The following is a 25,889-nucleotide window of genomic DNA, read 5'->3' as shown; positions in this document are numbered from 1 at the left end:
CTGTTTTACTATTTAGCATATATGAGTTTCAGTTACAAAAAAAAGTTAACTCTAAAAAGTGTATTTGATTATTTGAAAGTGATGAAAGGAGTAGTTTTAAAAGATCTAGATGTTATACATTAAAGGATAATAATAATTAAGTCAAATATTTGTGAGCAATTTTTGTTGAGTAAAAGAAACTTTACAAATTTCGAGGAATGGAAATGCAAACCAACTGTCCGTTTACTTTTCTATCATTCGAAGGGGGTTGGTCAATATTTTCAAATTATTTTTTTTTATATATTTAATAATGATTGCTTCAAAATTGCATTCCCAAAACCCAATACGAGTAGTATAAAATGTTTAGAAAAATTTTCCAAAAAGTATATGAAAAAAATATATTTTTAAACCGCTCTAATGATTTTAAAAGTGTTTGAAATTTAAATAAGGAAATCGTTTTAGTAATTTAAAAATCGAATTTATTAAAAAAAATAAGCTATTTTATATAAAGATTTTATTTGTTGTTGATTCTTAAACGTTTAAAACCAAAACACTGCTCCTTTTGTTTTTTAAAACCTCTGTATAAAATAAATAAAAGACACATAAGATACAAAAATACAATATAAATTTTATTAAAATTTTTAAAATATAAATTGCAACATTAAAAATTTTTTTATTTTTTGAAATTCTTTGGCGTAAGTTTCTGAGTAGAGTTTTGGCATAAAATTTATTTGAGTTGGTAAATTAAGGTTTTTTAATAAAAACTCCAACATAAAATGGTACACTCTTTTTTGATTTAACAATAAAAATAAATGGACAATTGGCTTTAAAGTGTTTTCGTTTGATTCTTGGTCTCATATTAACTGCCATTATGTGCATTCCTGCAAAGAGAAAATAAAGAAAGAGTAAATTGTAAATTATTGTATGATGTATTTCTGTTTAAGTGGAATATAATTTATTTAAAAAGCTATATAACTTTAACCAGTCAAAATAATCATTGTTACCATTCAATTAAGACTTCTTTGTAGAAATTTTCTTAAGTAATCTATTCTTTGCAAATTTTTTTTTAATACAATTCTTCCCTTTTTCAAAATCAGATGAATGTGCCATTATCTGAATTTATTTTGATTTCTAAAGCAGATATTCATTTTATTTTTTTTTTTTTCGATGAAAAATTTAACGTTTAAACTTAAGTTCTTTGATGTTATACACGAATCATTGGTTTTTTGGGACCAATTACAGATTTAACTGTATTAAAACCTTTTACCTAAATTTTTTTATGAAAACTCCTTATTCTTGCTTTCTATCCCATATGCAACGTTTTTCCAAATTTCGCATAAAAAAAATGTATTCACTTATTTTATTCGTAGTCAACTGGCAAAGACAACATTTTTAATAAATTTCGTAAGGGTACCTTTAATACAATTGATTTTATCGGACTTATCGATTTTCCTTATGTCCCAAAAAAAATACCTTTTTAGCATCAAAAAAACCTTGAAAACATAAGTAAGTCATCTCATGTCATTATATTCAAAAATTTGTTTAACTATATTTTTTACCTTCGCCAATTACATATCTTCAAAATTGAGAAACCGCTCCAAGTCACCGCGCCGCCGCCGCCTAGAGTGAGTCTGAATAAATTTTTCTATAGACTGCGATCTGCACATGTATTTAGGGCCATTTTTTTTCACTCGGATTTGAACATAACTTGAGAATTTTTAATATATTTTTAATAGAAAAATTCTCAAGTTATGTTCAACTCCGAGTGAAAAAAATGGCCCTTAATACACTTCTGTTCAAATTTAACCCACATCCTGTTCTATTTTACTTTATGTCACAGTATCATGGTTATTTTCTCAAATAAGACAGGAGTGAACTTAAATTCAAGGTATGGAATAAAATGTTTGTGGGGAAGATTTGGGAAGAGATTTGCTGAAGTCTGTCTGTCAACCCACGAACCTGTTAGAGAAGAGCCATAAATGTCCATGAAGTAAAATCTGCCTTACAACTCGAAGTACCCAAAGATACTAGACTGATATAAGCGAACAGCATGTGGTTCCAATCACCACTAGATTGGGTCTACAGTTTAGTCTGATGCACGACAATGCCAGCTAGACTGATTTGAAAATATCTTTAAGATTTAAATATGCGAGCTTTAGATTGACCACCCAGAAATCCTGATTTAAATTCAATGGAGCATGTCCAGGAAATGTTGAAGATATTCATTTGCGACTGAAATCCACCTCCAAGCGGTCTTGATCAACTGAAAACTACAGTGAAGGAATAGTTACAACAAAACCTCTAAAAGTCAATTCATGGAATGAACAGACGACTCCAAGACAATACCTTGGTATTACCATAGTTTGAAATATTCAATATACTGTATTAAAAATACTGTAAGTTAAAATACTGTTTTTCAAATTACACAAAATACTGTATGACCTCGCACTGTGTTAATAGCTAACATATAAAGTGTAGTCATAACCCCTTGAGTGCGCGTAAATTATAAAAAAAAAAAAAAAAAAAAAAAACCAAAAAACTGTAACGCAAAATTCTGGTTGTTCTTCAAAGTACTGAATTTCAAAACTCCGTTTTCAAAATTCTGTATTTTAAAATGCTGTAAAAAAACTGAAAATCGTTTTGATAATGTAAAAAAGTGCGCACTTTTTTACATTCCCGATTAAAAATGGAATTCCGCACACCACCGCTGCACCACGTCCGCACTATTATCAGAAATTCCTACTGCGCCGCACCACAGCTGCACCACGTTCGCACCATGATCAAACATTTCTAAACCGCCGCATGATGCAGTTGTGGTCCGTCCGTCAAGATTTTTTTTTTTAATTGTTTTCCTTAAAAATCCAATTTGAATGACCATTCAAAGCTTCCACAAAAAGGTATTAAGGAAGCTTGTTAAGCTTCTTCAAAATTTTGCGAAATTACAATAGTTTTTGTATGACCAGATTAAAAAAAAAAAGACAGAATTTTGAAATACAGAATTTTGTAATACAACAATTAAATATATATACAGTATTTTATTTATACAATATTTTCAGTTACAAGATTCTACAATTACAGTATTTTGAATTATAGAATTTTAATCATACAGTATTATAATCATACAGTATTATATAGAATATTGATCATATAGAATTTTGAAATACAGTAATACGAACCGCTCCCAAAAATTCTTCTTCAAAAGTTTGCATATCAGCTCTTTTGTTTATACATAAATTACATACATATGTATGTAGAGTCGGACGGGGTAAGTGTACGCAGCGGGGAAGTGTACGCACAGTTAATTTCTCGCAAATGACAATATTGTAAATGCACAATTAAGCAGGTATATGTCCTTTGCTTGGGTCATTGGTTGCCGCACTTTACTTTTGTTTGTTTTTTGAAGGAAAGCCAAACAAAAAAAAACCTTAGTTTTACTAAAATATTTCTCTATTTTAAAAACGTGTTAGTATTCAGTGATTTTATTAAAACACATTGAGTGCTGATTATTTATTGATTATATAATATAAACATTGTATTTGAGTAAAAATTTTATTGGATTTGTTGCTAATTTGTTAAAAATAAATAAAATATTGAAAAAAATTGCAATGGGGGTAAGTGTGCGCAAAACTTTGGGGGCAAGTGTACGCACACTTTCACTTGGACTAACACTTGGAATAACAAGTAAATTCTGTAAAAAATGTATTTTTCTGGCTTAAGTCTTAAAGGGCTAACGATCAAATGATTTACTTTTTTTTTTGTTTAAGATCATTTTTATTTAAAATACAGTAACAACATATAATAAAAGTGTCTTCCTTGATTTTGTCTGTATGATAACGCCCGTCTTTGGAGTTCAAGAACTTTAAGTGCGTTAAAAAAATCTTTTTACATTCAAAACTATATGAAATTCAATTTTGCGGTTATTATATGAAATAAAATATTTAATTTTTTATATTACTAATAATAAAACCTTGTAACAGAAGTGTCAATTTGCGTTCGTACATTTACCCCAACTTATCCTTACACTTACCCCTATGTAGGGGAAAGTGTACGCAATTGGACTTGCTTTGGTTTTTCATTAATAATGTATATAATTAAAATGAAAAAATTATGAAGTTTTGTTTATGTAATGAATAGCCAAAATATGCAGCTATGCAATTTGCTAAAGCTCTGTATTATATCTTCTATATTTCGCTTGGAATCATGCTTCAAAGTCGAAAGTGCGTACACTTACCCCGTCCGACTCTACATTAGATTTTTTCTTTGTATACACAGTAGTTGAATGATTTTCTAATTTTTTGAGATGTGAATTTCTTCGTTTTCTTGTTATTCAAAAATACCTTTGCTGAATAAGGTTGCCATCAGCACTCAATTCAAATAAACTTAATTTAATAGAGTTTTATTGATTAAGTATACCTAATCTTAGATTCTCCTTTAAAAAAAATATAATAATTTTGATTCTTTTAACTTTTCAATAAAACACATTTTTCTTGTATTTATATTTGTTTTGTTTTTAATTATATATTATATTTTCAATAGTTTTCCAACAAAAACAATGCTCTTTTGTTTACTTAAAATAGCATAGAAAAATTGTTTCTTTGCTAAAAACTCTTTAATTGGTCGTCGAAAGAACCCGCATCTTATAGTGATCGTCACTCCTGTTGATGAAAAAAGAAAATAAAAAAAATATTGAAGGACCATTGGAAAACAGGAAAAGAATATTTCTAGAGTAGAGAAATAGAAGTGCAGTGAATCTTAATGAAAGAAAAGTTACTAATATTCTATTAAATAACATAACCTTCTTCAGAGAGTGATGTACAATAAATATTTGTATAATACAACATCGAACTCGAGAGTATTTAAAAAGATTCAAAAAAAAAAAACAATCAATTAGATAATTTCTCAAAAAAAAAACTTTATTTCATCAAATTGTGTACCTGTAGATAAGTAAAATGACAGACATTTTATTTTTTAGTTTAAAATTTTGAATTGCTTCCAGAGAATAGAATATTTTTCTTCCCATCCCAAATGAGATAGAAAAATGGATGGTCAGCGATGAATCTTCCCACGTAGACAGCGCATTTGAATGCTATTTTCGCCACTGTTAAAAAAATAATAATATTATTAAAAAACAGTCACCAGAGAGAATAAAAATGTACTGTAGATATACATTATAAAAGGTTCGTTTCATTCTAATGTAAAATGTCATTTTAGTTTTTACAAAAAAAAAAAATATAAAAACAAAAAGCCAATAAGAAGCATAGAAAAAATAGTGCCCCTATTAGGTACGGTTGTCAAAAAAAAAATTTATAAAAAGCAACTCAAAAGCAAAATGTTTGAAAGAAGCACCATCCATTTCAATCGCCATTTTTATTTTAACTGATTTTTAATAAAACATAAGAAATTAATTAAATATTAACCATGAGAATGATTCATAAATCATAAGCTTTAAATTAAATAAAAATTCAAAAACGAATACAGTCTTTTTAAGGTAAAGAAGCATGGGCGTAGCTAGAGATTTTATCTAGGGTGGGCCAGATGATATCGTCCACCTGAAGCCATGCATTTTTTTTTACTTTGATCCCTACAATGGCAAATTATTCGCCAAGCTCTGTTGTTTTAAACAACTTAAAATTTGTCAAAAATAATGGTTGTGTAACTCAATTCTTTTGAAAAAAGGTGTTTTTTGATTAATGGTATCGTATTTTGTTAATATCATTCAATATAAAGAGGAATCAACTCCAATTACGCAATATATCTTTGATAGTTACTGTTTTTTGTTTTTATATTGTGTGGTGTTAGGTATATGGAATTAATTTTTTTAAAAGCTTGTTATCTCGAAATGCAATTGGATGGAGTTACAGCACTTTTATTTTGATGGACACACATGTTGAATTCATTCAAAATATATGACAGCGATTGGCTTTAAAAACTGACCTTACCAAGCTTTCAATTTTATTTTATTTATTTTTTACTTAAGGTGCTCTTGAAACCTAAGCCGAAATGTAGGAAATTAAATTTTGGGCATTGGGTTAAGTTAAGAAATTTGAATATCTGGTTAGTAAAAAAAATTATCTTTGGCTTAATTTACCTGTGTGAATTTGAATACATTTTTAACGTAGGTAGATATATTTTTTTTTTCTGCAAAACAAAAGAATTAATGATGTCAAATTAATTTATAAATATTAACATAAGCTTCCAACACACTTTTTCCTGTGAATTTTATTTTTGTGCCATTCACTAACAATTTTTTTCATCATCAATAAAATAAAACATGTATATTGAAAAATATTAATTTTCCCTAATACACACTCATAATGTTTCTCTTGACAACTGAAATTATCTTTTCACCTCAAAAGTGTCAAAAATGTATTCTCGTCTAAATATTTTACCCGATTCACACACGGGCTAAATATCAAAATAAAGTCTTGTGCCAAAATTTTAAGTTGAAAAAGCTAATTATTGAATCCGGCCTGTGAGGGCCAGTTGTACAAATATTAAATCCATGGTTCAGCAACTTTTATCTTCTATTCTGAATTCGGTGGTAAATTTGACTTTTAGCACTGGTTCTAGGTCCATATAGGTTGAAATAGCTAGATCCATTCTTTAAATAAAGTTGATCCACTGCTCATCCGCCGAAATCGGCGAGTTAAATTCCTGATCCGAAGCTGAACTACGTTTGTACAACTGGCCCTGAGTCTGCTCATATAAACGAGGTATGTACTTATACTATAGCAAACAAACTTATAATTCTCAGCAAGCGATATTATGAAAAAAAAAAAAAACTGTCAGTGGGAGCTAATACCAGACTAAATCCAGAACTATAATTGTCGGATGAACATGAAACGGACGGCAACAGTGCTCGCAACCGCACTCGACGGAAGAAAACAACAACAAAAACGTGAATTTGACATAAGCTTCCGACTGCTTCCTCCAATTGAATCATTTATTTGCAAAACATGATAAGTCCATGATTTTAAATTTTTCAGGAGAAGAAAAAAACGTTCTATTTTCTTTTGATATGCGTAGAAAAACTTATAAAAAATACATTCTGTAGAACTCTTGCCTAGCTACAAAATACCGTTTCGTTTTTAATTTTTGGAGCGATAGCTCAAAAGATAAAAAATAAAAACGCTTTTGGACTTATCATACTTTGAAAATAAACGGATGTGAAATTAGTTTTTAAATGGATATGCAATTTTGCTTTTAGCCCCAGTCTATCAAACAATTGTATTTGAGAATAAAATGCAATGTCCGGACTGCTTATTTAACTTTAAAGTAGCTTTAAACTTAAGATTTTCAGCCATTAATCTAATATACCATTTACACAAAAAGAAGCTGTTGTTTATTTTCAAAAGATGATAAGTCCGGGACTTATTCTGTTTTTGATACTAAAAAAATATTTCGCGTAGCTGTAAAATCGGATATAGATGGAGTAGATACTTCATATTTTAAAGACAGACGTGGTTATCCCTGGAGTACAAATTTAGTCAAAAAAACGAATTTTAAAAAAAAGTGGACTTATCATGTTTTGCAAATAAATGATTCAATTATAGTTCTGGCTTAAAAGTTCCATAGTACTGCCAATTTTTCTAGAGTGGGCCATGGATTTTCTAGGGTGGGCCTGGCCCACCCAGGACCCCCCCTTCCTACGCGCATGTAAAGAAGACCAACATCAAATAACACTGGTCAACAAAACTGAACTTTTTTTGCCACAAGAACCAAGATATATACTTTTCTAGAGGTTTTTGATGTGCTGATAGTTTTCGAGCTTCTGTTTTTATGTGGGGTAATTCATTATAAACAAATTTGTACCGGTGATTATAACAACATAATATTCTTCTTTCAAAAACTGTTTAATTTTTCCCGATATCTCTTTAATTGCTCGAGATATCTTAAGTTTCAGTTAGTAAGCCAAAGAGAAACTAAATTTAATCTAAAGTTTAAGTCCCTGGTCATAAAATGTTTGCCACAAGAACCAAAATATACTTTTCTACAGGTTTTTGGGTCGCTGAACTCGAATCCGTAATTAGAAAAATTCTATTAGCTTCCGTAATACACAATACAATACAATAATAAAAACGGTAATATTTCAAGAACGAATTCCAATAGAATTTTTCCGATTGCGGATTCGAGTTCAGCAACCCAAAAACCTATAGAAAAGTATATTTTGGTTCTTGTGGCAAAAACCTTGTTGACATATTATGTCTTATGCTTCTCCTGGAAAATGTATTCTTAATATGAATTTAACACGGCAATATCTCTATAACAACACATACGATTTTCAAAAAAAAATTCACAACTTATATGCAGAAGCCTTCAGGTTTGACTTCACACCAGTCTCATGGCGGTAAGCCTTTGGCCCTAGTCTCATATAATTTTGCCAAATCTATCTACTTTGTGGGGAAATTATTCAACTTTTGAAGTGATTTATTTTAAGAAGTTTTGGACCTACAGAGCTGTGGTTACGCTAAAATTGTTCCAAAATTTATCATCTTTAACTGGTTTTTATAAACATTTTCCATAATATGCACAATTTTGAAAGCTAAAAAATGAAAAAAGTCCAAAAATTTCGCGGTTTTTCGCACACCGAGGTATCAGTACCAGTCTTTCAAAGCTGCAAACTTAGTTTTAAGCTACTGGTGTCTATCTTAACATCTCAAAAAATCAGTACACTCACTGCAATATTTATTACTCACACTGCCAAACAATTTAGTTTAAAACTCATTTGGGTTTTTTGTCGCTTTTCAACTGAAACTTTTCGTTTATCGTTGATTTGACATGAAATGTTTTTTAGGTCATTCAAAATACAGTCAACTCCCTCTAAGTCGAACTTTCACGGGACTCGAAAATCGGTTCGAGTAAGAGGGAAATTCTAGTAAGAATGATTTATTTAATATTTTTTCTTCAAAATTGTTCATTAAAAATGGTGAAAAAGTTCGACATGAGGGAATCTCGACTCCCTCTAAGACTGTAGTTGAAAAGTTCGTATTAAATGTTTTCTGTGCAACACACATAGTCTGATGGCTGGCGCTCCACCCATTCGATCCGTATTTATAAAAATACAAATACACAAAATTGGACACAAGGCCATAAAGATGCAAATAATTTTTTTTTAGTTTTTAATACTTAGTTTATATTAAATCAATCTCTTGAGGTCTGTTAACTTCAAAAGTCTAAAACTAACCAATTATTACGATTTTATCGAATTTTAAAAACTTGCTAGTTGAAACTAAAAAAGTCAAAAATATAGCAAAAATGCTAATATTTGAAAAGGTACATTTCAGTCGCTTCTTGACAAAAAAAAATAAAAAATTGCATATTTACCAAAGGATTTTACTTCTACTTTATTTTATTAGTAGGTACAAACTTTCCTATACGAAATGCCCCTTGATTTAGAAAAAAATAAAATCCTCAATTTTTTAACTTTTTTCATTGACTTTAGGTTAGAATTTTAGTCAAAAATTATTTTTAAAATTTTTTAACCATCTTACCTTGATAGAAAATTTAATTTGCTATGAAAAGTGTCTTTAAACCATTTCAAAGTGAGGCTTGGTTTTCGAGTTAGGTAAATCAAAAAAACTGAAAACCGACCAGTGTTGTCGTTTTCTCAGAAATGTACGAATGGATTTAGTAGCACTTCTGGCTGGAGTATTCTTTTATGCCAAGGAATCATACTCAGCAATACAAACTCTTATTCTATTTTTGCTCTGGAGCTCCGGTCTATTAAATATTATGTTATATAAATTTGAGATCAAAATAAAATCTGTCTTAATAATAATATTTATAATATTTATATTTATTTATTTATAATTATTTGTTTATATTTTATTTTTTATTAAAATTATATTTTACAGTTTATTCACATGATAAATATCTACCATAAAAAAGTATACCAAATTTATTTCTAAAAACATAAATAAATGGTTTGTCTGCATTGAAATAAATTATTTCTTTTTCATTCTTCCATGCGCAATATTTCCTTTTTATTAAGAATCCTAAATATAAAATAAAATTCAAATAAATTTAAATATTTTATTATTTCAAGAAATAAAAGTTCTAAACAGCATACTTTGCGGAAAAAACTCTAATATTAATTATGTTAGTTACAGCTTGCAAAACTCAAATTTAATATGGTTCATTAATTTTATTCCATAATAATATATTACAACAGTATTAAGAAAGCTAATTCAATTGGAAAAAAAAACGGTTTTTTTCTTAAGTTGCTCAAAAAGTCAAATTTCTTCCAGAAAAAAATATTTCATTCCTGCTCCAAATAACATAAATAAACGATTTGTTGGCTGTAAAGTTGATTTCACGGGGTAAAACGGTCATCGCACAACATCCAAAGGACATTATTAAAGCTATCCAAAGAATAAATGGTTTATAAAAATTTATCAAAATTATTTTGTGTGTTGAATATTTTTATGAAGACGGTAAACTTTATGTAAAATAGCAAATGCGAAACGTACAGTAAACAACACAGTATTACATACATAAAATAAAATTCACGACTAGATAGTACGTACTTGCCCTTATGTTAAAACTACCTCTTATCTTAAATATTTTCATTGAATAGAATAGGGGAAAATTTATTATCAGGCCTATCCTGAGTTTCAAGTGGAAATTTTTCCACCCGAAATATTTTTGTTCGCCCGGTATTTTAGTAACTATTGTGAGTTTGCTCCGAAGGGAATTTACATTTTACGCTAAACTACATAGTTTCTACCTCGAATATTACCTGAAAAAAAAAAATTCGAAATACGGAGAATTTCCGAAACGTGAACAACATTTCGCCCGGAACTCATAATAGGTGAAAAGTGAAATAAAATTTTTCCGGGTGGAATCTTGTTCACGTTTCATTTCATTGAAATATTTTTTTTAAAAATTCCAAAAATGAATGTAAATTTTGTTGGTTGAAATAGGTTTTGTTTACGATAAATTCATAAATTTAAAAAACAAGCGTTCTAAATGGCAGGTACCGTTAAAAAGTCGTCGAAAATGAGTGCAAAATCTAGAGTTTAGGGTAAAAGCGGGTGATATGGCGCGGCGGGTGAGATGGCGCACTTTAAATATCTTTTACATTTATTGCTCTAAAAATGTACGAAAATTATTTTTAGGTTTCTTTAAATATTTTAAATCGAAGTAGCCAGTAATCGTTTCTTTACCTGTGATACAAAAAATAAAAAAAAATTTCAAAGCAAATCATGTGATGATTTTTTTCGAATTTTTTTTTCGCCCTTTTTTTTTGTTCCGATATTTTGTGAGTCGTTGGGATCTTAGATGCCCTTGATACACCAATACATACAAGAAAGTATAAGTTATGCATTGCGTGTGAAATCTGAGCTCTAGTTCTATCTGCTTTTTATGGGTGCTTACGAATATAAGTTATGCGCAAAAAGGTGAGATGGCGCAGTTTTTTGCGGGTGAAATGGCGCATTCCCTACTAGAATTTTTTAATTGAGTATAGTTTTAGCATGTGCCATATCACCCTCAAAATATTTTTTTAAGTCATTCAGCCAAGTTCAAATTTTATAAAAAAGACGACTAGTTGCTATCTATTATACAGCATGCATTGGTGCTTGACTCCTTCACATCGTTCAACCATTTTTGCAATGAATTTGGGGATAGAAACCTAAAACAAACTCATGCGCCATCTCACCCACCCTATAGGGGGAGATGGTTTTTTTTAAACTTTTTTTCTATATTAATTTAAAAATATAAATTTAAAATATAAAATTCTGTAAAACAAACGATACATTGGATATTGAATATAGAACATTTTTGCATTGTTAAAAATATGAAATGTGGTTTACTTTGAAAAATATGACAAAAACAAAAAAGGTATGCCATCTCACCCGCTTTTACCCTATAATTTTGATGAAAAGAAAACGCTTTAACTATTGCAAGGCTCGAAGGTGAATCAAATAAAAGTTGGACACCAATTTTTTTTTTACATCGATATCAAGAGCACAATTTTTGAAGGTCGAGATAAGATTATGAAGGACTTCAAAAATTAAAAGTTCATTGTAGTAACATCTCGATGCTGCTCTACTCAGTTGGTTCAAAGCCCACAGGAGTTAGAATAATCCGTAAAATAAAAAAAATGGTCCACAAAAAATTCATGTTGGTTATCAGTTATCACCAAACACCAGACTGTATTTTTGAAATTGTATAGTTTGCTTATCAAAACCACATGTTTGGATGAAAACCTCACTGAAGGTCGACAAAAAAAACTTTTTAGATTTTGGCGGTGGGAGTGTAATGAAATTTTCCTATCATTTCATAATCAGTGAGATAAGCCTTGCAAAACGTGATAGATTTCCACCCGAGTATTTTTGAACATGTCACAGTGTTATCATTGTAAAAACTAAAAGATTTGTAATAACCATATTTCGGCAATCTTAAATCTACTTCACAGATCTAATAGCTAAATCAATTAGCAATTTTCAAGATCAAATCACATCAGACCCCTCTTTACAAGGCCCCGCAATCACCAGGGCCCCCTAATTGCTGAAACATCACTTAACCTCTATTGGCCTATTTTTTTAATTATTGTTTTTTAAATTAAATTCTGAATAACTAATTTATTATTTTTTAATTTAATTTTTGTTTATTTTTGAATTTTTATAAGAAATATTAATTTTTTGTTCTTATTTTTACATTGTATATGTTTATTTTTATACAATAACTATTATTTATCTTTTTAAAAAAATATTATTGTATTTAATAAATTTAAAAAAAATAAATATTGATTCAAAGTTATATGATTTTTCCTGTATACCTTTATTATTACACAACCTAACATTTTTATATAATACGACAAGGGCCCTATTTTTGAAATATGCCCAGGGCCCCCAAAAGGGTAAAGACCGCATTGCATATCACATGCTCTATATGAATTAATAGTTATTTTTAAATGTAGAATTTAAAGAAAGGAAAATCAAAGCAATAGCTTTAAGTAAATACATGCAAATAAACATTTCAATTTTTATTAGAAACATTTTAATATTTTTCGCACAGTAATCAAATTTGGCATACAAAATTTATGGGTCATGCTAATGCGAACTAAAAATCTATAAATTAAATTTACAAATAAAAGGGGTTTTTTTAGGGAGGCGAGTACTGCCAAGATCCAAGAACATCCTCGAATTAAATGATGCGTTGTTGAGCTTGTGACATCAACTAACAAACTACTTAAAAAAGTTTCATAAATTTTTTTTACTGTAGCTAGATACTTTAAAAGAAACAATCATTTACTTCTACACTTTTTAATTAAAATTTAACTTAATACTATACCATAATAATATTCCTTGAAGCAGTTGTTATGAGGCACCCTGTGTAGATCCTCTTTTATTATTGAATAAGTTATTTCCTATTTGTATTAAAAATTAATATTTACAAAATCAAGGTATTAATCGTCAATGTAAATGTCTAGTATTTTTATTATCACTTTACTTGTTTTTATAATTTTATTAAAATAAAAAAACAATATTATTATTATAAAAAGAGCTCTTAAATTATTTTCTACATTTTTATTATAATTTTTCTATTTTTCACAAACTTAAATTTCTTCCTGTAAAAAATATTTCATTCTTATTTAAAATAGCATAAACAAATGGTCTGTCTACAGTAAAGATGATTTCCTCTTGATATGTCATCATTGCGCAACACATCACTATTTGCATACCTACGAGTATATTTAAAGATATAATATTTTAATATTTATTTGTATAATAGCTTTTAATATATTTAATTGATTTCATGTGTTGCAAAATAGAAAAAATACAGGAAAAATGAAGAGAATACATAACTAAATACGTTATTTTTTGGTAGATAAAAGAAAATCTTGAGTTGGTAAAAATACCAAAATTAGAAGGTATGCTAACGACCCATAGAAGAGGAAAAATTTTAAATTTCTGCCATCATAAATTTCTGACATTATGGAGCTTTCTTGACTGATCTAAAAGTTAGAGGTTTTCACAAAAAACATACCATCAAAAAACTTTCAAAAATCAAAACTATTTTCGAAAAATTTTTAAATGGAAAATAATTCCATTTTTTTTTTTAAATAAATTAGAATAAGTTCAAAATAAATACATTTGAAACGCAATTATGTACATTATCACCAAATTTCATCAAAAACGAACAGTTTTTATTAAAAATTCAAAAAAATACAATTAAGAATTTTTTCTCAATATGAAATTCATTTAAAATTCCCTTAAAAATGCCCTTAAATGTTGTGCTTATTCAATATTAAAGTCCAATACGAGTACTTGAAGATTGCATCGGTTTCTCCTTTTAAATCCCTCCCTATTTTCCTGAAGCTCGCACTGTGTTTAACATATTAAGGGTATTTAACTCCCTTTAGTGCGCGTTAATTATAAAAAAAAAAAAAAAAAAAAAAATTTGTGTTCAAAGTCTGATTACAAATCTAACGGTTCTTAGAGTAAAAATAATACACATAAGAAAATTTGTATCTATAAAATCTTAGTGAGAACTTTATTTCAGTCTTAACCATTGACATTTAGTTAACAACAAACATAATTTTACCAAGTTACCAAAATATCATATAATTTCTCTTTTTTTTCATTTAAAAATATTTTTCAAAAACGTAAATTTCTCCCAGAAAAAAGTACTTGATTCTTATTCCAAATAATATAAATGAAACGTTTGTTGACAGTAAAGTTGATTTCAGTTGGAGAATCGCTCACCGCACAACACATCACCATGACTATAGCTATATTTAAAAATACAATGAATGGTATTTCAGTTAAAAATATTTTATTTTTTTTTTTTGAAAAAGTGCGTGTTTTGGATACATTTTATAATGTAAATTTTCATACACATTGACTACTTTATTGAAGAAAACTACAACTACTACTTCTTTAAATTTCAACATAAATTACTTTTGACGAGCACACTTCGAAGTATAACTTACACAAACGAGGAATAACAATTTTACTACTAATTTGTTAGCTCTCCTATTTTTCTAAGACGGCCAAGAAAAAATATTTGAAATTTTTTTATGAATTTAGAAAATTAAAAAATCATGAGTACAATCCACACGTGGTAGAAGTGAAACCTTAAAAAATAATAATTTTTCTTGAAAACCTTTTTTTATTCCGTCACGTTTAAATCAATTTTTTTATATAACAACATATAATAAATTTTATATCACATGAATGGTTAATATTTAAGCTTTAAATATTTTTTTCAATCATATTTGTACGACATCTAGGAAAAAAGTTACAATTTTTTAAAACCAACCATGTCAAAATTTCAAACTGAGATTCAGTACTTCCTACACTGGTGGCTGGTCATCGGCAAAGCAAATGCAAAATTTTGATTGTGTTGACAAAAAAACTGCATACTTAGTCTCAAAAAAAATGAAAAATGATTTTATTCCCTTCTCAAAATTCTCTCCTCAACTTGTCTAGAAGAATTCTCAACATTTTTAATGGATGACCAATTCAATATTCAATTAGGTTAATTATTTTTATTAATCCTTTTTTTTTTTAATTTAAGAAAAAAATGCAAACTTTTTTTTAAGATTTAAAAAACTCTTATTTATTTTTCATATAGTTTTTTTTTTTATATAATTTATGTATTTATAAGAATTAAAATGAAAGATTTCTTCCAGAAAAGTATATTCCTCCTTTCTTGTTCCAGATGACATAATAAAATGGTTTGTTTGCTATGAATTCGGTTTCCTTTGAATAGGTCATCATGCAATAGCGCATCATCATTACTCCTGTATTTACAAAAACACAGTTGTACAAAATATTAAAATATAAAAGGTTTGTTTGTTTAAAAAATCAAAAATTAGTTGAAACATAGAATGAAATATTATAAAAGAAAGCTCCTAAGTTTTCTTATAGGCCCCTCCCCTTTCATAAACATGTCACTGATCTTCGGGGTCAAAATTTGGTCGATTATGGACTTATGTCCTATAAAGCGATGACCCTGCGCCTAAAAAAACATTATTCTTGTGCTTTCAAAAATTTTAACAAACAAAACTCGTAAATTTCGATACCAAAATATTATTTTATTTTTCAAAACTTTTGCTATGATTCTTTTATCAAAAACATTCAAAATGAAATATTCCTTCCAGAAAAATATGTTACTTTCTTGTTCCAGATGAGATAGTAAAATGGTTTGTTTGCAATAAATTCGGTTTCCTTTATAAAGCTTATCATGCAAGAGGCCATCGCCATCATCACTCCTGTATTTAAAAACATAATACATATACAATTTGTACTCATAATATCAAACACTTGTTTAATGCATTAAAGAAAGCAGGAAGAAGGTTCTATTAAGCAATAGTTTCTACAGTTTCTATATAAAATAAACTGCACGACTGGGTTCGCACGTACTTGCTCTTATACTTAAAGTAACTCTAATGTTCAAGCTTTTTATTCAAGAAATTTAAAATTTGATATTTTGAAGAAATAAGTATAGTGTACAAAAATAAAATCTGTTTTTATAATTAGTTAAACACCGTTTCAAATAATGTTTTACAAAAAATTAAGTATGCCATTTTATTTCTTCTATAAAAAAGTATTTTAAGAAAAAAATTTTCGAAAATCGTTGGAGTCGTTTTTTAAATTTTTTTTTATTATGTTTATAAAAATTTGCTAACATTTTTCAAATAAAAAGAGATAATTAATTTACACATAAAAACGAAATTTCAAAATTGTTCGTCAACCCGCTTTCAAAAAATTGATTTTTCGAAAAAAAAATGTTTAATATTTTTTAAAAATCCAAAAATGTGTTTTTTGAAAATTTTAATATTATTTCTACTTAAACACTTTTGAATACAAATTTTCGTTGAAATCAAGTGAGTCTTGTACGATATATGTAGAAACCAAAAAAACCTTTCTATGGCAGGTACAAAAAATATTTTTTTATTTCAAAAGTTGGCTCTTATGTGTAATTCTACACACAAAAATTTTAATCAATATCGTTAGAGCTGTTTTTGAAAAAAATTAACTTTTCTATTTCCGTTATATGGCAGGTACCGTTAGTTTTGGTCATAAAAAAAAACTTTCAATTTTACTTCTAGGGAATCACCTAAAACTGCCAACTACCAAGTTTGAAGATAATCACTTCACTCGCTTAGGCTTTAGCTCAAGAAATATACAGACAGACAGAATTGCCGGACCCACTTTTTTGGCATTCTCCATCATCGTAATATCATGTAAAATTGTTATCTCGAGTTCGATTTTTTTAAACGAATCCTAAACTTGCCCTATAGTACCTACATATATAGCAAGTAAAAAAGCAGAGCAAGAAAAATGTTTATGAGTACATCAAATTTAAAGTCGGTTTTTAAGAATAAAAAGTTCAATAGAAAAGAACACCAACCCCAAATTTTTCTATTCTAATTTTGACGGAAACTTGAGGTAAAATTGAAATTAAACAATTTGATGAAAACCAGAAATTTTGCTTTTTAGTCTTTATAACTTTTCACCAAAGGAACAAAAAGTTGTGGAATTGATCAAAATATAGTTTCTCATTAAAAAAATGCAGTAAAATTAATAAAACAATCAAATATTTAACTTTGTGTCAGATGATTTGATTGGGTTCCGAAAACAATGACTTAAGCTTTTCTGACATCCTTCTTTAAGATCTGTATTTCGTTCTTGTATTTCGTTCCACAAAATAAATTATTTTTTTTTGTTTCATTCTAGTATTAAAAGTATTAAAAGATTAATTCATGAAAGTTTAACTTTCATGAATTAATCAATTAAGGTCATTATTGCATTTTATAATTTTTTTTTTCTTTCACAAAAAAAAAACTAAAAACAACCAAAATTTGTACATATTTATTTATCAAAACTTTTTTTATTGATAGTGTTTGTAAAAACATTTAAAATGAAACATTTCTTCCAGAAAAGTATATTCCCTTCTTGTTCCAAATTGCATAATAGAATGGCTTGTTTGCAATAAATTTGATCTTCTTTGGAAAACTGACCATGCAATAGTTCATCGTCAATATTCCTATATTTAAAAATAAAATAAAAAATAGAAAGTGCTAATGTAAAATTCTTAAATATGTATTGTTTTAGGAAGCTTTTTTAAGCTCAATAATGAAATGCTGATTTAACAGAAATGTATGTTGTCTTGAATTCCCTTTATCAGAGGAAAGCCGCGCACAATCTTCTAAGAGCTTTATTCGTTGAATTATACCGTCACGTACAGAAAATCTGTCATCATGTACAGACACATATAAAGTTCATTTTCAAACATATTTTCACAGTATCTCGATTGAAGATACTTCTAGAAATTATGTCAAAAAAATCTTCACTTTATTGAGAGATTAAGATAAAAATAAAATACCGCTACGTACAGACAGGCTAAGCTAACTATGAACTATATAGAAATCGATTTTTTTAATTAAATAAAAAAATCTATGTAGTTTGATATCTTAAGAATTGTCACGTACAGAAAAAAAGTTTCCAACTGCTCTTTAATCATTTATTGTACTTTACATATTATAGTATTAGTATCAATATATTTTTGTTCATATTTAAAAAGAAAAGTTTTTCCCATAAAAATAAATTCCATTTTTATTCCAAATGATATAAATAAACGGTTTGTCTGCAATAAAGTAAAGTTCAGTTCTCATTTGCAAGCAACACTCGACCTGGAACATCATAGCTATAATTTAAGAAACAAAAAAAATATTCTTTGTATGAATTTTATTATTTAATTTAATAAATTTAAACGTGGAAACGGGAGATGCGGTAAAAATTGAAGAGCAAAACAGATTAATTAAGTGTCGACACTAAAAATGCTTAAATAATTTTTTTTTTTTTTTTTTTTTGATAAAATAAATATTATTCATTGTTAATTTTCATATCCCTTTCATTTTATTTAAAAAAAAATTGAGCTTTTTCCTTATAAAAAAAATACCTTAATTCTAGCAATAATGGTTTATTATAATTTTTTTAAGTTAAATTTATAGCTTTTCATAGTTTAACTTTATTTAATGTAAAATTTTATATTTTTATGGGTACATGTTCCTTCCACAAAAATAAATTCCGGTTTTATTCCAAATAGTGTAAAGAAATGGTTTGTTTGCAATAAAGTACTCACTGCTAACGTTCAAGCTCATGCTAAGCCTCATGATGATAGCTGTATTAAAAATAATAATACAAGTTATTTCAATGAAAAAAAAAAAAATTCAAAGAATAGAAAGAAATTTATGATACTTTTTCTGACTTATGAAAGTACTTTAACCTAAACAACCAGCTCAGATTTAAAAAGGTCTTACAAATATTTTTGGTGAAAGGGTGTTTTTTTGATGGGTTGAGTTATGTGTGAGAAAGGTATCATAATAACTGACTTAAATTTTATTAATTTTTAAAACTTGGTGAAAAAGCTTTGTTTGGTATAAGAATTAAGAATCTATAAAGTGTACAAAATTATCTTCAGTGAATGGGTGTTTTTTTTTTTTAAGAAATGATGAAATTCGGAAAAACTGGGAAAATATTGTTATACCAATGAAAATTGGTAAAAATGTTTTATTTATAAGGGAAACCAAGAACTCAAAAAGTCTATACAAATATTTTAGGTTAAAGGGTGTTTTTTTTTTTTTGGCAAATAGGAAAAATCCGCGACAAGTCCGATAAAATCAATGGTATAAAAGGTACTCTACGAAATTCATAAAATATGTTCGCTTTCCCATGGGAATTACGAATAAAAGAAATATATAAATTTTTTTCTTGTGAAAGGGTGTTTTTTTAGGTGTAGAGAAAATATGGGTATATTTGAAAAAGTGTGCAATACTTACGGTGACCATCCGTCCCGGTTTACCCGGGACTGTCCCGTGTTTCTATAGCTTGTCCCTGGTTTTTATTTAGGAAACCCGGGACGTATAAGTGTCCCGTATTTTGTAATTTGTCCCGTGACTGTCCCGTATTTCCACATTCTCTGATTTTTTAATTCAAAATTTTAATTACTTTGTACGAAAAACAAGAAAACAGTGGTTGGAAAATAAAAGTTTTTTTTTTAATTTTTCGAATTAAAGCATTAGTTTTTAAAAATTTTTCATCAATTTTAATTTAATTCCAGCTTGTTTTTGTCAGGCTGGGAAGCTACACCAGAAAAATTTTTTTTTCGAATAATGAACAACATACATATGAAACAGAAAGGACCCAGCTAAATTTCAAAACTTTTAAGGACAGTTGAATTCAATATTACAAAATTTCAAAATCATTTAAAATAAAATTAAAATATTAAAAAACAGCTCTCACAATTTTGATAAAACAATTATTTTCAGAAGTTATTAACAGTTCCTATTATAAAACCGTTTTCTTGATTTTTGACTTAGTCGTAAACGACTTAAATGATTTCAACGAAAATGTTCGTTTAAGCAATCTCATTTTATTTTATTTAATATATTTTTTTTTTTGTTTGAAAAAACAAAGTTTTCAAAAGGACCCAACAAATTTTTTATTGGTCCCGGGTTTCACTTTTAGAAATATGGTCACCGTAGCAATACTAGAGTAATATTAGTGGTATCCCATTGAAATTCAGCAATTATGTTACTCTTAAGATTAGAAACAAGAATCTAAAGGATCTATAAAAATATCATTGTTAAAAGGGTGTTTTTTTTTTTTTTTGAGTGAAAACAAAAATGATGGGTTACCCTATTGAAATTTTGTAAAAACATTGAATTTGGGATAGAAAGCAAGAATAAAGAGTTTTCATAAAAAAAAAAATTAAGGGTGTTTTTTTCGAAGAGACAGTAAAATCTGTAATTGGTCCCAAAAAGCCAATGATTCATTTCATTTTTGGTTTTGATGACAAATTAAACGTTTATACTTAAGATCTTAGACGTTTTACACGAATCATTGGCTTTTTGGGACCAATAACAGATTTTACTGTCTCTTCGAAAAAAAACACCCTTTCACCTAAATTTTTTTTTATGAAAACATTTTACTCTTGCTTTCTATCCCAAATTAAATGTTTTTTTTTTTTTTTCAAAATTATGACCATATAAGAATTTAATCTTTTAGCAAAAAAAAAAATTGTGGATTTCAATCCTTCTTCAATAAAAAAAAAATCAAAAGTATGATATTTGATTAACTTTTTGTACTAATCCAGTAACTAGACATTATTATCTTTCAATTAAGCCGTCTAAACCTAAAACTATTAAATGAAATATTTTTTGCGATTTTTTTTTTTGTTACATGAAAGTAAGGCTGGGCTTGAAAGGGTAAGAAAAAGTTTTCCGAAATTTATTTTCATACTTATTTAAATTTATTTTTGGTTTGGTTCTAAGTTTTTAATTTGGTTCTTTTCCTATCCACGCTCCCTAAGCAGAATTTCTCAATTTTTAATTAATTTCTTTGTATAAACAACCAGCCTTCTTATTCTACATTGTTACAAGAATCAACTACTGTACTTAGAAGTGCTCCATATTTTTTAAAACAGTTCAGTGGGCTACCACTCTCCCTTGGTCGAAAATCTTAAGTTCTAAATTTTTAATTTTTTTAATATTACCAAAACGTTTAGGTATAAAAAAAAGTCCAAAAACTTTTTCATTAGTCCCAAAATAAAGAAACATACAATTTGCAAGTTTTGTTTATTTTAAGATATTTTTTTTTAAATTTATCTGAATTTATTTATATTTTTGAGTTTATAAAGATACAAAAAGATTTGTGTATAAAGTTATTAATTCTTTTTAATCTCTTAAAAAATTTCGCCAAACGAATTTATAGCCAATTCTTAGAATTTAAAACCGACATTACACAATTCCAATCGAATCAATACGCTTATATAGATATTCTTGGCAAGTTATCTTACTTGCTTCGAGCCAATTTGGATATAATTTATAATTCCAATATTTATAGAATTAAAGATTTAATGTTGATTAATTTTTAAGGCCTCCATCAGAAATTAATTTAAAGTTCTGACTGGATGTCATTTAAAGATACTTTTCCAATAATGAATACATGTAGAAATAATTCTAAAAATTAAACTTCATTAATATAAAGTTAAACCAAGTATAGATATTTGAAATTTGAATCTTACTTGGTAGGAAGTCGGGATTTCATAGCTTTAACATAGGCACCCTCATTTCCAATAAATGATCCAAGAAAGAATATTCGCAATGCACTATTTGTTAAAATGTATATAAATGGCTTGTCTGCTATCAATTCAGGTTCTAATGGTTCATCAAAACCATCACACATAATACCTATATTGATGGAAAAACAAAAATTTTATTGCAAGCCAATATTATTGAAAGTTATTGGACTCACAAAGAGTGAAATGAAGAAATGGGGGAGACATTATGTACATCAAAGAATTTGAAGGAATTTTTAAAACAATCTGACAGGAATCAAACATTTTAGATAGGTACTTTAATAACAGATGTTCAACTAGGAAAAGATTTCGTATGGATTTGGATAGATTTTGAGAATGACAATTTAATATTTTTTACATACTAATTATTTAGATTTGTGAACTTTGGGTTGGTTAACATTTTAAGGGTTTTTTTTTTTTTGTTTATGTTTTTAAGTGAACATTTAAATATTTGATAGAAAAGCATATCGATATTTTTAATGACAAAATCTTTGTACAAAATCCATTTAAGAACAACAAGTGAGTGCATTAGTCATATACATAATTTTTTTTTTATTCTACAAATTTATACAACTTTTATTCTTTAACTACATCAAATTAATATTTAATGTATTTAGTTTTCAAAAACAAATTTCGATTTATTTATTTGTCAACTTTATGCACACTTTGTAAGCAAAGCTCCTCCAAATAAGATCATGTTCTTGCTCTTAATTAAATATAGAAATGGACGATTAGCCTTAAATTCCTTAGGTGCCTTAGGTGGCGTGTATTTCCGTTTCTTGATTATTTTCAGTCCTATATTTTTTTAATTAAATAAAATTATTAAATTGAAAAAAAAAAACAATTAAAATGTTTTTGAGCGATGGAAGTCTGCTATTTGTTTCAAATAGGTTTATTTTTTCATAAGCCAACACAAATTAAATTCAGAAAAAAAAAATATTAAATTAAAACAGTGTCAGTAGGTAATTTCATTATCTCAATTTTTTTTTTGTGTAAGCTATTATGCTTTCTTTACTTCTTTTACTTGTTAATATGTAATTCAAATTCAAAGCCAAATCTAAAACTTTATTGTTTGTTTCAAAAAGTTCAAAATTAAAAAGACTTTTTACGAAATTTTGAATGCAGAAAACACAGAATCGCGAAAATCCAAAATCCCGAAAACCCGAAAAAAAACAAAATCTCGAAAACCCAAAATCAAGAAAAGCCAAAATCCCGAAAATAAAACACCAATTAAGTAAAAATTTAAACACGGATTGGGGGAAAAATCCTGAAAACCGAAATCCCGAAAACTCAAAATCCCGAAAACTCAAAATCCCAAAACCCAAAATCCCAAAAACCCAAAATCCCGAAAACCCAGAATCCCGAAAACCAAAAATCCCGAAAAATTATATACCTAGAATGAAAAATTTGCGCATATTTTTCATTTTATATAATTTTTCGGGATTTCGGTTTCGAAAACAATCCTAAGTGTGAAATTAAGGTGTTAATACGTGAAAAACAATACATTATAATAAGTGTATGATTCCGTTAATATCTCTTTTTACATGATTTCAAGTTTTTATTGTGCTTTCAGTCGTGTTTTGTTATGATTGAGTAAAGTTGGAAAAATCGTTGAACTAAAATCAAAAGAATTATAAGTTTTAATTCATATTTAACTTATAATAATTGTATGTTAAAATAGTTTTTTAATTGGTTTTGATTTTATGTTTCAGTTAAAATTTCAGTTTTATTTTCGGGATTTTGGGTTTTCGGGATTTTGGGTTTTAAGAATTTTGGGTTTTCGGGATTTAGGGTTTTCTGGATTTTGGTCTTTCTGGATTTCGGGATTCTGTCCGTGTCCCTTTAAACACAAATTAATATAATTTAAATATTAAAACTCACAATTGTTTTGATTTTGGTTCAATGAATTTATTAGTGGAATTAAACAGTTATATTGTTTTTTAAATGTGTTTATTTCATAACTTCATACTTAAGATTTTTTTTTTTTTCAAAATCAAATTTTTCATCTTATATAATTTTTCGGGATTCAGGACTTCGGGTTTTCGGGATTTTGGATTTTCGGGATTCTGGGTTTTCGGGATTCTGGATTTTCGAGATTTGAATTTTTCGGGATTTTAGATTTTCAGTATTTTGGGTTTTCGGGATTTCGACCCAACCCTTTTTACATGCAGAAAATATGGTATAAAATGTTAACTTATGAAATCGGCGTAAAAATCGGTGATGCCTTAAAAATAAAATGAACGACTGGGTCGCAAGTACTTGCTCTTTCAGTTCAAAATACTTATGTTAGTTTATTTATAAATTTTAAGAGCTGCCTCTACATAAATTTTAAAGAAATTTTGTTGAGATTGGGGACGAGCCGACATTTAGGACAAAATTTTGTTGAATGAAAAAATTGTTTTTGTTGTTGAGAAAAAATAAAAATGCAGTTTTATTGCAATTGCTTTGAATATTTAATTTTAACCAAAATGGTTAGAGCCGTTTTGGAGTTATTTGGTATAACTTGAAAAATTTGTATGGGAGGTTACACTTTTTAAGTGAGATATAAAAAAAAAAAAAACAAAAGAAACTTTCAGAATTCTATAAAAAAAATTTTAAGTAGGTGAATAATTGTCAAGCTCCGAAAAAACAGTTGCCCAAAAAATACGACCTAACCTAGCTTTGGAATCTCATAAACGACCTAACTCCGAAGTTCGGGATTTGATTGAGAAAATTTTTGTTTATAAACAAAACAAAAAACAACTGCATTACTAAGCCGTTGGCATTTGCGTCTACTCTTTGCAAATTTTGATAAATTCTGAGAGTTAAAATTTAATATCTATATAGTAAATTATTTCAATTTGTACATATGTATAGTATTTTTAGTTCGGAAATTTATATACAAAATCCTTAATAGAACAATAAAAGTGTAAAAGGGTTTAGTTTCATAGTTTTTTATTATTATCAAAATCTATATAATCTTTTATTCTTTAACTTACTTAACCAAATTAATATTTGTTCAAATATCAAAAAGAAAATTTTGATTTCCGATTTTTTTTTTATAAATTGTTTGCAAATCCTGTAAGCAAAGCTCCTCCAAAGAAAATAATGTTCTTGCTTTTAATTAAATATAGAAATGGGCGTTCAGCCTTAAATTCCTTAGGTGGTATGTATTTCCTTTTCATGATTTTCATTCCTATATTTTTTTTTAATAAAAAAAATTTGATAAATTTAACAAAAAACATTTTTCGTTAAGATAGTTTTGATGAGCGTTGGAAGGTTGCTATTTGCTTCAAAAAGGTTTATTATGTTAAGGTTTTCAAAAGCCAACACATATTAAACTAGAAAAATAATATTAAAGAGGAAATAAAAAAATATATTAAATAAAAACTTGCCAGTAGGTAATTTCAATATTTCAAGCTTTTTTTGTAAGAAGTAAAGAAATAAACACGTTTACTTGTTAGTGATTTAAATTAAATCCAAAATACAAATTTGTATTTAAATATTTTATAACTTCTTAAAAATAAAACCATTTTAACCTATTTTTTTAATAAAGCTTTTTTGGAGTCTTTCTTATTTGCTTAATTTTTTTGTTTTTTCATTTTAATTTAATCATTTCTATTTTAAAAAATTATAAGTAAATAAAAAAAACGATTTAAATCCTTTTTGATAAAAAAAATCCCCTAAACTTTAGATCAGGCATGTCAAACTTGCGGCCCAGTCCACATTTTTTATAATTTCGAGTTTAAGTTTATTATTTACAGTACTTTGCCATATTATTAGGCCTAAGCGAAAAAATTGCAATTTTTTGTTTCATGTTGCTCAATTTTTAAAGT

The 25,889-nt window shown here is 27.5% G+C and overlaps 1 protein-coding gene across 11 annotated transcripts in view; it reads right to left on the bottom strand.

The window, feature by feature from the left end:
* Window positions 1–684: 684 nt before the first annotated feature.
* The window catches only part of LOC129907880 (serine protease inhibitor 42Dd), a 52,044-nt gene continuing 26,839 nt past the window's right edge, over window positions 685–25,889 (bottom strand). The window contains exons 4-5 of one of the 11 annotated variants that reach the window (XM_055984350.1): window positions 4,920–5,077; window positions 4,524–4,636 (exon numbers count right to left, since the gene is read on the bottom strand). In XM_055984350.1, coding sequence (XP_055840325.1) covers window positions 4,953–5,077 — 125 coding nt within the window. In that variant the 3' untranslated portion in view covers window positions 4,524–4,636; window positions 4,920–4,952. Of the gene's footprint in view, window positions 861–4,485; window positions 4,637–4,919; window positions 5,078–10,188; window positions 10,341–13,496; window positions 13,667–14,445; window positions 14,717–15,581; window positions 15,731–21,814; window positions 21,956–22,020; window positions 22,187–22,712; window positions 22,870–25,889 lie in introns of those variants that run through there. The other 10 variants (XM_055984335.1, XM_055984336.1, XM_055984346.1 and 7 more) reach the window with 10 other exon arrangements.

The sequence above is a fragment of the Episyrphus balteatus genome, chromosome 1 (genome assembly GCF_945859705.1).
Source record: "Episyrphus balteatus chromosome 1, idEpiBalt1.1, whole genome shotgun sequence".
NCBI classification, from domain to species: Eukaryota; Metazoa; Arthropoda; class Insecta; order Diptera; family Syrphidae; genus Episyrphus; species Episyrphus balteatus.
This window is presented reverse-complemented; position numbering and strand designations above follow the sequence as displayed.